Source organism: Callorhinchus milii, unplaced genomic scaffold, assembly GCF_018977255.1.
Source record: "Callorhinchus milii isolate IMCB2004 unplaced genomic scaffold, IMCB_Cmil_1.0 Scaffold23, whole genome shotgun sequence".
NCBI lineage: Eukaryota > Metazoa > Chordata > Chondrichthyes > Chimaeriformes > Callorhinchidae > Callorhinchus > Callorhinchus milii.
Window position 1 is genome coordinate 9,605,527 of NW_024704764.1, and position 15,433 is coordinate 9,620,959.

Genomic DNA, 15,433 nt, shown 5'->3' on the forward strand with positions numbered 1-15,433 from the left:
ATGTCTGTGGAGGACGACATCAGGAGCCAGTTCTCGTGCTCGATCTGTCTGGACATGTTCAAGGACCCCGTCACCACCGAGTGCGAGCACGACTTCTGCAGACCCTGTATAACCGAGTATTGGGACAGAGAGGAGACCTCCATCTGCCCCTTGTGCCGGCAATACTCCTCGGGCACCTTGAGAACTAACCGCACGTTGGCTTGCGTGGTGGAGATCCTACACTCCAAAAAGCAGCCGTGCGGCGAGGAGTACGAGACCTCGTCCGACAGCAACTTCGGGTTCCTGCTGCTGGTGGTCCTCATCTTCGTCATCGTCCTCCTCTGGTCGCTGAGCCCGGACGCCTCGTCGCTGGGCTCGTACTCCAAGGACTACGACGTGTGCCCTCACCACAAGGAGAAGCTGAAGCTCTTCTGCGAGGATGACCAGGAACTGATCTGCCTCATCTGTCGCGACTCCAACAAGCACAAGAACCACCGGGTATTGCCCGTCAACGAAGCTGCTCGATACTACAAGGTAACCGGTGACCTGGCCAGGGCGCCAGAGGCGACACGGACATATTAACACACGAGCCCCGTGTCCCACCCCACGTCAATGCCCGTCGCTTAACGTGTCAGCGCACGTCGTGCAGCACACGGCCTGTAACACACGAGCGCATGAGCAGAACAAGGTAAGGTGCTAAGAGGGCCGTTCTGTCTTGCAGAACGAACTGGCCGCAACCCTCGATTCACTGAAAGCAAAGAACGAGAATCACCAGATCCTAAAGTCCAACTACGAGGAGAACCTGACGCATCTCATGGTAAGGGGGAGGGGGGAAGCCAAGCGGCAGAGACCAACTCCGAGCCAAGCCACACAGAGGAACGCTCGCAGGCTCGTTGCTGTCATCCTTCACAGACCGTGTCGATGGGAAGATGGTTGGGGGTGGGTGGGTGGGGGGGGTGGGTGGGGGGGGAGTGGGGGGGGCTGGGAGCCTCTGCCGTAGGATTGTGTGTGTTGTCTCTGTGATCAGTCGGATGTCGCTGAGCTCCCGAGTTTATCTTGTGGGAGTGAAAACGACGGCGCTCCCACCTACACCCGCAATAACAATCCTCGCCTCGTTGAGACGTCTCAAAGCGTTTCGCAGAACATACCGTCGAGTAGATTGACTGGATTTTGTGGGTGGAACCTGGCAGTCGTTTGCGCGCCGCAGTTTTCCACAAGCAGTCGTGGATTGAGTGACCAATTAAAAAAAAAAAAAAAAATTTGGGAGAGAAAGCGATCCACCAATTAACACCCTCCCCCAGCTCTCCACATGCTAATAATCCCCGGGTTTGATGCTGTGCCTGGAACCTCAAAGCATCTCACAGAGTGCGTCACAACCACTGACCAGGCAGAGAGGCCGAGACTGAGCCAGGCTGAGACCCTTTGATAAACTAACACCCGTATGTCGTCTCTGGCCCTCTCTGCTCCTTCTGAGCCTCTGCTTCTCCCATTGGTGCCACAGGACGAGGTATCAGCCACGGAGCAGCACATTGGCAAGAGCTTCGTGCACCTGCACGAGTTCCTGCGTGCGGAGGAGGAGAGGATTATGCAGGAGCTGCAGACTGATGCCTGGCAGCGCTTCACGGTTCTACAGGAAGTGATTTTACAGCTCGCCTTCGAGTCCACGTCGCTGGCGGAAACCATACAGACTGTGGCAGAGGACATCCTTCAGGAAGATCCTATCCTGTTTCTTATGGTAAAGTACACGGAGCTCAGACGCAACCAGGGAGGTAGTCAGAGAGGGCTTTAACTCCGTCTCTAGCCCTCTGTGCTGCCGCTGACCTGGTAGCATGGACAGAATAGCGCGGAGGGAGCTTTACTGTGTCTCTGAACCTGACCTGGGATTGTGGGCGGACAGCATAGAGGGAGCGTTAACTAGTCAGTGCTGTTTCTGACCTGGGTGCGCTGGAAGTTGATGGGTGGTGCAGTCAATTTCTCCTTTTGCAGTAATTAACATTGATTTTTTTTCCCCCTCCCTCTCTGTTTCAGAAGCTGAAAAGCACACAAGAAAGGTAAATGCTGAAGTCATGGGTTTGGGCTTTCCTTCCTCCTCCCCCCCCACCCCGGAATCTGTCATGCGCAACGATTAATTTCTTGCTCTTGTCCCCCTGCCCAGGGTTAAGATGAGCATCTCCGATCCCAAAGACGTGTCGGTGAAGGTGAACAACGCAAAGTACAAATTCCTCCTGATGTACAACTGCTGGAAAAGGCTCCTGTTTGAAATGGGCGTCAACTACGGTGAGAAAAGGAACAGAGCACCTCACATTCCGATGGCAATTCCCAAGTTGTGTCCCTGAGGCTCCCAGTTCCCTGACATTGCCAGGCGCTGTGTGGCTCACTATTCACTGCTGCCCTGGTTTTGTTTTGGGAGGGACTGAGCCCTGGGCCCCATGGGATTGGATTGATCGGCTTCCGGACACGATAATAGGTCAGAGACCTCTTTCTGAGCTGTGACATTGCCCTGATCCAAGTGGTGGGAAGGGAACCGCAGGGGTTGGTTGCTCTATCGCTTTACTCACACCAGCTCTGCCGTTTGGATGATTTTGGGCCACACACACACACTCGCACACACTCACTCACTCACTCACTCTAAAGCGACCAGGCATTGGGAAGCAACGTAAATAGCCAGGGGGGGTGGCTCCAATTGCGGCTTGCCTCACCGCATTACAGAGAAGCTAACGGTCGCACATTTTGGCCCGAGAGCTGGAGGTGGGCGATGGCTGAGGAACACTCGGGGACAGTATCCTGTGTGACGGCCGCGATGTAAGTGCAAGTAACAGCTCTCGTTTCCCGTTCACTCTGTTCCGCTTGCCTTCCCCGTTCCAGAGTCCGTCATCCTGGATCCCGAGACGGCCCATCACAGCCTAATCCTGTTCGACAACCAAAGCAGCGTTGTATCGGGCACCGGCCCCAATGGGGCTCCCACCGGCCCCTCACGCTTCCTCGTCCACCCCTTTGTCCTGGCCAAGTGCGGCTTCTCCTCCGGCATCCACTACTGGGAGGTGTCCGTGGGGAACAAGCCCGACTGGGTGCTGGGCATCGCCAAGAAGTCGGTGAACCGCAAGACGGCAATTCAACTGACGCCCCAAAACGGCTTGTGGGCGCTGGAGAAAACCAGCATGTACTACCTGGCCCATTCGCAGCCCCGGGTGCTCATATTCACAGGCGTCAAGCCCAAGAAAATCGGAATCTACCTGGACTACGAGAGTGGGCAGGTGTGTTTTTATAATGCGGACAACATGTCCTTCATGTACATGTTCAAAGATACCTTCACAGAGACGGTTTATCCTCTTTTCAGTCCCGGATTGGGTTTCAGGCCACTGCGAATACTCCATGTTAATCCCTGAAAGACTTTTTTTTGTGTGTGAAGTAAACGCAGTGACAAGCAGGCAAACTTTGTGTACCTATTTAAACTCGTATCAATTTACAGCTGTACGGTCACGGCTGGAGCTCAGTGATAGTACTCTGCAGCTTTCATTTTAATAAATATTGCTTTTTTCTTAAAGAACATCCTCCCCCACCCCCCAAGTATATTCCCGTCTACGCACCGGGTCCCACCTGTGTGAGGGAGTAAGCAGCCGGGCTGTTCCCAAGCCTCTGTCAGTGCCCAGGCATTAGGAAGCCAAGTGATCGGGGGATGGCTCCAGTTGCAGCTTGCCTCACTGCCTTACACAGATGCCGAAAGTAGCTCATTTGGTCTGAGATCTGGGAGTCTTGGTGCAGGGAGTTGGGCACAGACCTGCCTTGTTCACTGCAGACCGTCACAAAGCAGCTCTCCGAAGAGTTGAGTAACAGTGACGCGTCCTGTTCCGTGTTTTAAAGCATGAATTAGACACAAGTGCACGGACCCGAGAAGCAGCCAGACACAAGAGTAGGTGCGCGACATCCACAAGCCACGTTAGTGTGTACAGCACAGGTGGCCATTCAGTCCATCGTGTCTGCGCTGGTCTCGCACACCATCTAAACCATCCACGTACCTACATGACAAGCCGCAGTGTTGAGGCATTTGTTGTTGCAACTCGAAGGTGGGTTTGATACAGCAACGAGCAGTCCATTACTCACCAACTTGTCATGAGGCTTCAGGAGAGGTCCTGAAGAGTGTGCGGAGATTGGATGGTAGGTTTGTGCTAAACTTGCCTCCCTGTGTTGAGCAGTAATTTCAGTTGGGGATTACCAGCCTTGTGACCGAGGAGACTGTCTCAGCACTGTCTGCCCTGAACCGAAATCAAATCTATTGAAACCCTGGCTGATCTAATGCAGATTAAAGTGCAGCCGTCACATCGTAACCAACACACACAGCACTTACTTTGCAACGCTCGCATTTTTGGTGTGGGTTTTCTCACCAAAGGAGTGAAAATTGAGAGCCCAGTAAAGGTGAGAAAGGTACAATGCATAAAAATGCCGTTAAGAGTTTGATGTAAGACTTTCTTCTTCTTATTAATTAAAGATCGATATTTCTTCACGAAACGTCCTGCTTGAGTGAGAATGGCAAAGGTCTGGCACTGTGGGCACAGCTCAAAGCCTCACAGACGTACGCACCCACCCACAAGTTCCTCTGACAAAATGTCAGACACGTGAATACCGACTGACCTCTTCGCTCATGGCGGTCCAGGACCCAGAATTCTGCCGACAGCATTAAGTCTCGTCAAATTCACAATCTTTTTTTTCCCACCAAAACAAAGGACAGAACTCATTTTGACACTTAATAATAATAATAATAATCCTCGCATTTGAGGACGTCCCAAAGCGCTTCACAGAACACACTGTAAAGTGAACTGACTGTATATTTGTGGGCGAACGCGGCAGCCGATTGCGCACAGTAATGTCCCACAAACAGTCATGGATTGAAAATGACCAATTTATTATTGTTGTGGGTTTTGGAGGGATTAGTAGGGGCATTGCATTAGTAGGGACAGGAGAGGCCATTCAAACCTATTCCACCTGCTTATTAGACCACGGCAGGTCGTCCCGTTCATTCATTCTCCTTTTCTTCCACAGCCCTTGATATCGTCTGCATTTTTTTTCGTTTTCCAGGCGAGAAGGTGGTAGATTGGGGTTAATAATAATCCTTCCAAAAAACAATAATAAATTAGTCATTTTCAATCCACGACTGTTTGTGGGACATTGCTGTGCGCAATTGGCTGCCGCGTTCGCCCACAAATATACAGTCAATTCACTTTACAGTATATTCTGTATTTTGAGATGTCTAGAAGTCGTGGAAAGCGCTATATCAAATGCAAGGATTATTATTATTATTATTATTCACACCCCATTCTTTAGGGCTCAAACAGAGGTTTACGAAAATCACATTCTTAGATGTTGTTGGTTTGTCTGGACACCTGGTCTGCCCGCAGTTTAAGCAGCTTGTGGAGTTATTACTTAGCGGCAGTTGCAGAACTTGTTAACGTCTCTTCAGCACGTTTGCATGGTAATGAGCGCCAATAGCTTCACCCGGAGGCTGTAAGAAAGGCTCGATGGAGCCACTCAAGCCTGAAGAAGATGCTCTGGGCACCTCAAGGGCGAGCAGCTCTGAAAGTCTGTCTGCCTTCTATTTACCAGTGGCGATGTATTGCCTCTCCAGGGCTCTTGGCCATTCAGCCAACAGATGGAAACCCAGTCACTTAACGGTGGGCGAACTTAAGAATTTGCTGGCGACCGAAGACCAAGGTCCACCTAATTCATCTTCTACCATCCTGGCAGTCGCTTTGACATGTCGTGTCCCAAACTATATACTGTATCCCCAGATATTATTCTCCCATAGAAATCTATCCAATTTGTTCCTGAAACAAAAAACACTTTCTGCGTCCAGTGTCCCGAGGAAACCTATTCCACACGCTTACCAATCGCTCACTGAAGTAGTTCCTTAGATTTATTTTGAATTTACCTCTCTTCAACCGCAGGCCATGACCTCCGGTTCTCCTGTTCGCTCACACACAATACGCCTCAAGCAGCTCCTTTCCCCCCGGGGTATCTGCTGGCGTGTGAATCTTTATTTTTGGGTCCTAATTGAATAAATTAACCATTAATGAAAAGTGGGCAGTTGTGTTTCATTTAATTTGAAGTGTTCACCATTTATAAATAGGTACAGTATTCCTCGTACAGTAAATTGGACTGATCACAATCTGTAAATGAAAAATAAAAACAGAAGCATTCGTTTTCTTTTTTTGTTTTTGTTTTTGCACGTCTAACTCACAGCCCACATGTACAGACAATTATTACTCTGCTCAGCAAGCAATACAGTAAAGAGAAACCTTCATCCATAATAACATGGAACGGGCCACAGTCCAGGTAGCCTGGATACAAATATCACAACCTTTTGCAATTATTATCAGTAACTGGAACAAAACATGCAGCTTATATTATACTGTACAGAGAAAAAATCCTTTACATCAAAGAGAAAGAGCGCACGAGAGAGAGAGATAGGGAGAGAGAAAAAAAAAGTTTTTTTTTTACACACAGCTTCCCAACGGTGGCTGGGTGTGTAGATGCCTTTGTGGTTGGTGTTTAATTAACAGTACGGTAAGTAGAAAGGAATCCACACGCACATACAACTGCTGCATGGTACATTAGCTCTCATAATTACATTCAAATTGGTTTAGAACATTTAATTTCAAGGGGAGGACAGTTACCTATATGAATCCCTGCTGCATCCGACCCAACTCACAGATGCAATCAATGGTCCTTACCATAGTTAGTCCAAAACATAAAAAAAAACAAAAAAACATGGGAACACTGCACCGTTAAAAGAAAAAAAATATAAAGGTCTGGTTGGTCATATTACACCGTTTGCGGTAAATTGTAAAATGACCTGGTTGTGTTTGTGCCAAGTTTGCTGTCTGCCTGGGGTGTTTTAGAGTTTTAACTGTGCCTAAAATCCGATTTAAAACAAATTAGCAATCAATGTACAAATGTAGATTTTGACGAACAAACTTCTGGGAACTCACAGGACTTGCTTTTCTGGTGACAAAGTGATTTGATTATTTTCTGGGAACACTAAGATGAATACGGGATAATACCCACAAGCTACGACTGTGTATTGCACCGAGCCCAATATACTAATGTCCTCCCTTAGCTCTACAGTTAATGTAGGAAAGTAAGTCAGCTCAGATACTGGACTCTTAAGTTATTGGGACTATGCGATCACTTTAAAGAGATGGGCAATTAGATATGTGATTACAGTACTCAAAATACTAACGTCAAAATAAATGGCACCTTTTAAAGCAACTGGGTCTACTGCACAGCAAATTACAAGTTACCCGGGAGTCGGGCACCTTTTAAAGGTAGCTTTCCCTCTGCCGGTTTATTTTGGTCTGAGGTTTTATGCTCCTGTTACTACGATTTATTTCCTTTCTTTAAACAAAAGTGCATTAAATCGCTGAATTTCTACGTTACCTACCTACATTTTTACATACCGACTATAAAGCTGCTCACCTTAATGCTCCTTTTAGTCCATTAAAAAAGGATTTAAAGATATTTAACGCAGATAGTGTTGCTGAATGTACTGTCACTGCTCTGGCCAGTGGTAACCAATGTAGAACCTACCCATCTGTGTCCAGTTTTGGTCACGAGAACTAATCCCCAGGGTGAGAGGGATGAGCTGTTTGAAGATCTGAGTCGATATGCTCAAGCTCTTTACCCTTGAAAAGAGATGTCTCACAGGGGACCTTAAAGAGGAATATAAGATGCTAAATGGGACGAAGAAAGTAAAACCAGAACAATACTTCCAGTTATGCTAGAGCAGCAAGACGAGAGGGCCCAGCCGCAATTCGATGATTGCGAGCTCCCGGACGTTAAGCAAATGGAATTGATTGGGATAGAGGCCATTCGATATATCCATTGGAATCAAACTTTTGCCGTGTGGCAAGAAGCCATTGCTGTAGCTATCCTACAAGCCAACGCGCATCGCGATTCGGCATTGTCACAAGGCCACACTACGTTAGTTCAGAAGCCTTTCTAACCTGTGCTGTTTATTTTACACTCTGGGCATCACTTTTAGCCGAGTTTCTCATGCTCCAGTGACCAACCGTCTGAAGCATCCAGCTGCTGGGAGCTGAGGGGAGGGTCTCGTCTCGGCCACCAAGCCTTCACTATTACATTACTGCTGACTGGAGCTCACACAATAAGGATTTATTTAGGGACCTATCGAGGGAGGGAGTAGTTGTGCAAATCCATTGCTCATCCCGGATATTTAGTCCTAATCTAAATAGAGTATGTAACCAGACTACATTGCATGCTCTCCGCTCACGAATATAATGGTGGGTTTCCACAATTAAATACTGCACTATAGAAGCATTATAGGCACCTGGCAAAAGATGGCTTCCGGTGTGCATTATTTTCAGATAATACGTACTAGTTTGATTTTATGTACACTATACAGTGGGGGAGTAAAGTTGTGCGCTGTTTCTCAGGGCACGTTTGAGGGATGCTGGGGTGCTGCTTGCGAGCATTGGTAAAATTCTACCAAATTTTTGTGGCAGTTTTATTTACAGCAAACTTTTTTGTGCTAAGAATTTAGTTTTTTTTATATAAAATACATCAAGGACGACGACGATTCTTATCTCCTAACGAGAACACTAATCACGATTATCTAGCCAATATATAAAGGTTAACAAATCCGAACAATAAAGTGCACTCATTTACAGGAAATACAGATGGCAAAGTTTCAGAACGAGAACCTTTGTGAAACAATCTGTGTAGAAACTGCACATTTTGGTTGAATGTGGGGAGTGGGGGGGAGATTTAGGTTGTGTGTGTTTAAACGCTAAGGTGATTCCATACACACCGTTTATCTGAATTGCATGAGGGGACATTTCCAAATATGAACAGAACTATATAGCAGTGAAGAAGCCAACTCAAGTGAACCCAACAGCGACTGCCACTATAGAGCATTAAAAGCAAACTGTGATCTCAATCTGGTAATGCAGCAGGTGAGCAGCTCAGAGAAGGAAGCAGGAAAACAAGAGAGCGAGGCCGAAAAGAATGAAATAAAACAACGACAGGATGTGAGACGGAGAAAAAGATTACGGAGATATGATTGGACGTGTGAAGTATGCTTGCCAAAGAACGCCCCCTCCCCAACCAAACACAATCAGTTCCCAACGCTGACCAGACACCGGGTGGGGGGGGGGGGGGGTCAAGAATCTCCCACAAGCTGACTCTAGCGCAAGGTTCACACCCAACTCGCTCGGCACCAGGAACTCTGTGAATGGGTGAGAGGGGAAAGGGAACAAAAATTAAAGGCAATTGAGGTAGAAAACAAATTCGCGAAGATTGGTCTGGAGATGGAACAGCCCAAACTGATCCAAGGAAATGTGCTGCGAGCTCCTGCCCAGAGCTACGCTGCTTTTGTTTCCTGTGAGCCTCGGAGATTGTGGTAGCCTTTCCCCAATAAGGGCCACAGCAATGAACATTATGTGCAGGGTGCGTCCCCATGCCCCCCCCCCCACCCCACCCCCCCCGCCCCAGCCCAGTCACTCAGTGCATGTGGAATCTCGAAGATTCACCCCAAATCTTTCAATGTAAATTGCTGTGCCACCCACACACCAAAGGTGAGGGACAGTACACAGGCAGCACCCAGGTCAGAATTTGTTCCTTCAGTTCAACCTGTTGTTCAGCAACGCCTTAAAGCAACACGATTAACAGCAAACAAATTATTCTGAACAAGCCATGTGTTTATTACATTAACCCTTTGAGGACTCCAGCTGTGTTTCAACGCGGAAGGAAGATTAATAAGTTTCCAATTTTCCTTTCTCGTTCTTCTTCCATGAAGTAAACAATCGGCAACTTTCTTGAATTTGAACCATTGGAAAGTTTAAAAGGAACATTTCCCCCCTTGCAGTTGAAAGAGGAAAGATGTTCTTTCTGAAGCAGAGGTGTTTCAGTCCTCAAAGAGTTAATATGTTGAAGGGATTTTCTTTTCAAGTGCTCTATTACAGTACATCGCAGCAAATGAAAGGCGGTGGACTAACGTGGTTGGTATCACCATGGAAAATATTATGATATGACTGAGCTTTGGGAATGTCCCCTGTGTTTCACATCAATTCAACAATAGTTGCACCTGGTTTAAAAGAAAATAAAATCTTAAAAAAAACTTTACCTGATAACAGTTGATTTAACTTAAAATAATCTTAAATAATCTTAACTACAGATCTGTAGAGAGCCAGCCAGACTTCATATAACATTTACAGTATTAAAACAGAGCGTCTTTGCAACTAAAACAAACTCACGGTTTGTCTCTTGACTGAAAAACTAAGAGTCCCGACCCCATGTTAGTGCAGAGAAGTGACCTTGAGATTAATGCTGACGGGTGCGTCTGAAGTGATTGTGTCTGAGGTTTCAGAACAGTTCTGTGCGTTGCACCCACACTGATAAATCATAGGAAACCCAATACGAGCTGCTAAAAATCACAGCAATCTCTGAAAATCAAATAGGTTACCTGCGTCATATTACAGCTTGTGTCAAAGGGGCTTTTTAAAAAGAAAGCCCGAATAAGACTGTAAGAAAGCCTGTAAATACACTTTAATCTATCAGTTTAAAGTAAAAGATGGAAAATGACCTGATAATGCTCGAGTCTAACATTCATTATTTAAACATTAATGCTTATATTCATTTCACATTTTTCTCCCTTCTGATATTACGCTTTTGGACAATAGTTAGAAAAGTTAGAAACTGCTCAAACAAATAAGCAACGGAATGGAATAAAACCAATCGCTGTTTCCATTTTGTTTCATCTCCGAGTGGAAGTAGCTTTACTGTACAGTGCACTCACTGCGTGACTACGTGTGCAAGAAATCTGATTGAAACCTGCTGACAACATGGGGTTTAGACTCTAAAGGATTCCCTTTCATACATTCGACTCTACGAATGGTCTCTTTGGTTTCAAAGGTGAAGTTGGCCCTTGTCGCGAGTCTCTGGAGAGCTGCCGGTATATGCTGTCCTGGTATGCCTGCGCCACAGGGAGTGTTCTGGCCACCTTTACATCTGGGTACGAGGGGGCCTGACTGACCCTCTCCAAAATCTCGGCCCGGGATCCGTTGGCCAGCTTGCCGTGGGACACACACAGGTCGTCCTCCGTCAGGTGGCCGTTCTGGGCATTGTTAGTCTTGTTGTAGAAAGCAATGTTACTGACTGGGGGAGGGCTGTAGGAGCCGGACTGGGGGGACATGCCTCCAGAGGAGGTAGGGCTGGTGATAACAGTGTCGACAGAGGACACAGCCCAGGTTCGGCTCTGCTGGTGGAGATGAGTGTACTGCTGTGTCCGTGCTGTCTTGTCTATGATGCCCATGAAGGGTGTTGTCCTGGAGCGGGCGGAGTCCCCGGGGTAGCCTTGCGTTGGAGAGATGGGGGACTGCTCGTCACAGGATCGACTGTCGTAACCTGGTTTGAGTGGAATCTCCATCTGCTGAATGGACGAGGATGGTCGGAATGAAGACACGGCGTTGGAGCTGGAGGAAAGGCTGTTGCTGGAGGGGGAGAAGCGGAGGCCGGTGCTCTGTGAGTGCAGCAGTGGGCGAGGTGTTGGCGGGTGAGGTTTAATCTCTGGGGGGTTCACGGTGATGGGCCTCCTGATCATGTGAGATACGTCGGGAGACACCAGCTGGCTGGACGGCACTGAGGCCCTCTCTAGGTCATGCTTGGAGTGGGAGACTGGATAGTAGGAAGCAGACTGACTGCGGCCAATCTGAGGAGTTTGCCCGTACCTCACCCCCCCTCGGTAGGCAGAAGAGGGTCTTTGGCTGAGATCTTCTTTCGTCATCACGGTTCCTGGATGTTGGCAAACATTGCTGATCGCGCCGGCGCTCAGACTGGCTTGCACATGCTGGACGGGTCTGCTGTCGGCCACCACTCCACCCATCACCGGCTGATAAACCAGGCGGCTTTGTGTAGGAGCCATGTCAGCTGAAGACTGGTGTTTGCCACTCATGGAGTGCGGGCCCTGACTGTACGCTCCGCTTAGTATCACAGCACTGGAATGCACTGCAGAACTGGGTTGGTTGGTGCGGACAATCTGGGCCTTGGCCGGTTGTAACCTCAGCCCCTGTTGGGGCAAAGCTGAAGGAGGTTGAGACAATTGATAGGGCCTTTGGGCCATTTTGGATAGAGGAGACTTTGGCCTCCCAGGAAGTTGGCCCATGGTGGGTTCTTGCTGATATCGGACTGGGGACGCAGACTGAGGCCTGTACACACTCATACTGTCTGCAGGAGGACTGGCCCGGTACTGTGGGGCTCGACGCAGAGGGGACGGGGGTGGACTAGACTGATACTCTTTGCCTTGCCCACCCACTGGAGGTGGGCTAAAGCGATATGAAGGTCCCTGGTGAGCGGGGGACGTGGGTGGCGGACTCGGACGGTAATGTGAATTCTGGTGAGTAGGAGAGAGTGATGGAGATGTAGGCTGGTAGCCCTGCCGGGTAGGGGAGGCGATGGTTGGGCTCTGTCTGTAGTCAAACACTTGGTGAGAGCTGAGAGGCGAGCTGGATCTGTAGGTGGGCTCGCGGTGTGCAGGGGAAGGAGGTGGGCTCTGTATTACTGGCAGCCCCTGGCTGGGTCTTGGATCTGTGTGGAGGCCGACAGAGACACTGTCCAATTCTTGCTCCAGATATTCCTCATCGTACAGCTCGTGTATGGAGTTGACGTCTTCCTGCTGGCTCGGCGGCTGCTGTTGGCCAAACTGCACCTGCCTGAACTCCTCCTCCACACGCAGCAACAAGCGCTGGATCTCACGGTTATTGGGGCAAAGCTTCACGGCTTCATGTAGGTCTTCCAGGGCGGCTGAGAACTGTCTACACAAAAGAAAATATGGCTGGTGAACACGGACACGAGCACACACTGTTCTATCTAACCAAAATGATTGGGAACAAAACTGAATCTTTGTTAGGTAAGGGTAATATTTGTTAGGTGAGGGTATCAAGGAATAGGGGGGGCAACTGCGGGTGACAGATACTATTAATCAGTCTCTCTCCTCAGGATCAGTCCCACTACCCCTCAAAACCGCGGTCATCACCCTCCTCTTTAAAAAACCTACCCTCAATCCCACGCAACCTCAAGGATCCATCCTTGGCCTCGTCTTCCTCGTCTATACACTCCCTCTCAGTAATGCTATCCGCAGACACGGGGTTAACTTCCACATGTATGCGGATGACACTCAACTCTACTTTTCCACCTCCAGCTGCGACCCCCAGTCCCCTGATGTTCTGTCAGCTTATCTGTCGGACATCAAGAGCTGGATGAGTGGAAATTTCCTGCAGTTAAATGTCAACAAGTCGTAAGTCATACTCTGTCACACGGTTCCGACCTCAAAATACCCGTCCTTAAGACTCTCTGAACCTGTGCGCAGCTTAGGCTCAGGTTCGATCTCCAGTTATCCTTCCTTCCCTACATCCGGTCCCCGACCAGCACGGCTTTCTCCCACCTCCACCACATTGTCCGTCTCTGACAATACCCCAACCAAAGCTGCCAAAACCCTTATCGATGCCTCTGTCACCTCTCGGCTGGACTACTCTAACGCCCTCCTTGCTGGTCTCCCCTCCTCCACAATTCACAAAATTCAGCTCATTCAAAACTTCCAGAGCTATAAATAGGAATTGTGCGTAAAGTCACTATATTCAGTCCTTGCCAAACTCCCCTGGCTCCTGGTCAGAGCGGATCGACTTCAAGATCCTCACTCTACTGTTTAAATCTCTAACTTTCCTTAGGTTCCCCCCCATCTCTCTAATCTCCTCTTGCCCCACAGCAGTACCCACTGCCTCTGCTCTTACTGGGTCCGGCCTTATCCTTGTTCCCCCGAATCTTCCGTTCCACCATCGGCGGCCTTGCCTTCAGCTACTATGCCCTGAAACTTTGGAACTCCCTCCCTCAACCCCTTCACCTCACCCCTTCCCCATGTTCAGGTTACCTTAAGACCTTCCTCTTCGACCGTGCCTACGGTCACCTTCCCCCTCCCCCTGGCTCGGCTTCGGGCTCCACCATTGTTGAGCGCTCTGAGACGCCGCCGTGGATGGCGCTATATAATGCAAGTTGTTGTTCTAATTGGAGTTGAGGTACAGATCAGCCGTAATCTAATGGAATGGCGGAACAGGCTTGAGGAACTGAATAGCATCCAATGTTCCTATGAATCCTTCCGTCCCAGGGACTGGCACTGCCCAGCACAGATAGGCAGCTTTCCCTCTGCCTACTACCAGACAGCATTGCCTAACGAAGAGAGCAAATATACTCCCAAATCTGGTCATCTTGTAGATGGCTCAGATATCAGTTCAGCAGTGCGCACCCTCCAGTCAGTGATTCAGTAACCGTGTCTCCCTTCTGCTTGGCCTTCGCAAGTCTCCACTGCTCTCACCAACCCCAGATCAAAGGTTCTCCTCTCTCCGGGTGGGGGTGTGATGTTAAGCTCCAGATCTGGGCCTTTGATGTAGGTCAGTGAGAAATATCACGATAACATTAACCGCCAGTTGCTATGGTACCAGATAGCACACTTCAAAATATGACCTGAAACGTTAACTCGCTTTCCTTGCTCCATTGACGCTGTCCTGACCTGCTGAGCGTTCCCTGCCATTTCTGTTGTTTTGTTTTATATACAGATTTCTAGCATCTGCAGTATTTTGCTTTTCACTTCAAAATATATTTATTTGGACCCAGAGGTCGGAATAATCAAGGACATGACCAATTAGGAGTTGTTATTTTGGTTTTAATCGATGACATTTTGCCCAGGTAAAGTTGCTGGTTGTTTGTGAGTTGTAGCAGCCGGGTGTTAAGGGAAGAAATAAAACGCCACACAATAGAAATGCAGTGAGTTAGGAGGATGATTCCCCACACAGTCTCACCCCTAGAGGGCCATCTACATTCAGGCATGTCAACCGCAAGTTTGCTTCATATTTGACCAGATGCCAACAGTGGCTTGTGTTTGCTGATGAATAACTCTGAGCTATCTGATCTTTCATAATGTCCATAGCGGCCTGGCTAATAAAGATAAACACAGCAGCTGATTGAAATTAAGTTGTCACATATTATTTATAGATTTTATTACATACAGCATGGCAAGCACTCGTCCTAAGAATCATAGATTGTTACAGCGCAGGAACAAGGCATTCAATCCTTCCAGTCTGTTGTTTTTTTTTCTCCATCCACCGCAGTACCATTTGCCTGCTCGATCCGATTCCCTCTCATCACCCATTCTCTTTCACAAGAATCTATGAACTCTGACTCAACTAGTTTGTGGCAGAGAATTCCACATTTTGGCCAACCTCCTCTCCTCCCCACCCCTTCAATTCTTAATGTCAGATCTGAAATGTATGCCCCACCATCAGTGGTCAGGCCTTCAGCCTCTCTGCCCCGTCCTTTAGAACTCCATCCCACAGTCAAGGCACATCTCGAGACCCATCTTCAACCGCGCCATCCACCCTCCTGATCCCAACCCCCT

The 15,433-nt window shown here is 48.4% G+C and overlaps 2 protein-coding genes across 2 annotated transcripts in view; one reads left to right on the forward strand and one right to left on the reverse strand.

The window, feature by feature from the left end:
* Window positions 1-3,365, forward strand: LOC103187752 (zinc-binding protein A33-like). The gene is made up of 6 exons (XM_007907386.1): window positions 1-513; window positions 701-796; window positions 1,481-1,714; window positions 2,008-2,030; window positions 2,135-2,256; window positions 2,845-3,365. The coding sequence occupies exons 1-6, from the start codon at window positions 1-3 to the stop codon at window positions 3,363-3,365; spliced, it is 1,509 nt and encodes a 502-aa protein (XP_007905577.1).
* Window positions 3,366-9,491: 6,126 nt separating this feature from the next.
* LOC103187735 (protein TANC2) overlaps window positions 9,492-15,433 on the reverse strand; it is a 140,033-nt gene continuing 134,091 nt past the window's right edge. Inside the window, exon 28 of the mRNA XM_042343161.1 lies at window positions 9,492-12,800. Within this exon, the coding sequence (XP_042199095.1) occupies window positions 10,862-12,800 (1,939 nt within the window). The 3' untranslated portion in view covers window positions 9,492-10,861. The remainder of the gene's footprint in view (window positions 12,801-15,433) is intronic.

Bases quoted from the DNA above. Each gene is read 5' to 3' on its own strand.
- LOC103187752 (XM_007907386.1), top strand. From the start codon at position 1: ATGTCTGTGGAGGACGACATCAGGAGCCAGTTCTCGTGCTCGATCTGT. The intron at 514-700 runs GTAACCGGTGAC...TCTGTCTTGCAG, and splicing joins AAGCTGCTCGATACTACAAG to AACGAACTGGCCGCAACCCT. The intron at 1,715-2,007 runs GTAAAGTACACG...TCTCTGTTTCAG, and splicing joins ATCCTATCCTGTTTCTTATG to AAGCTGAAAAGCACACAAGA.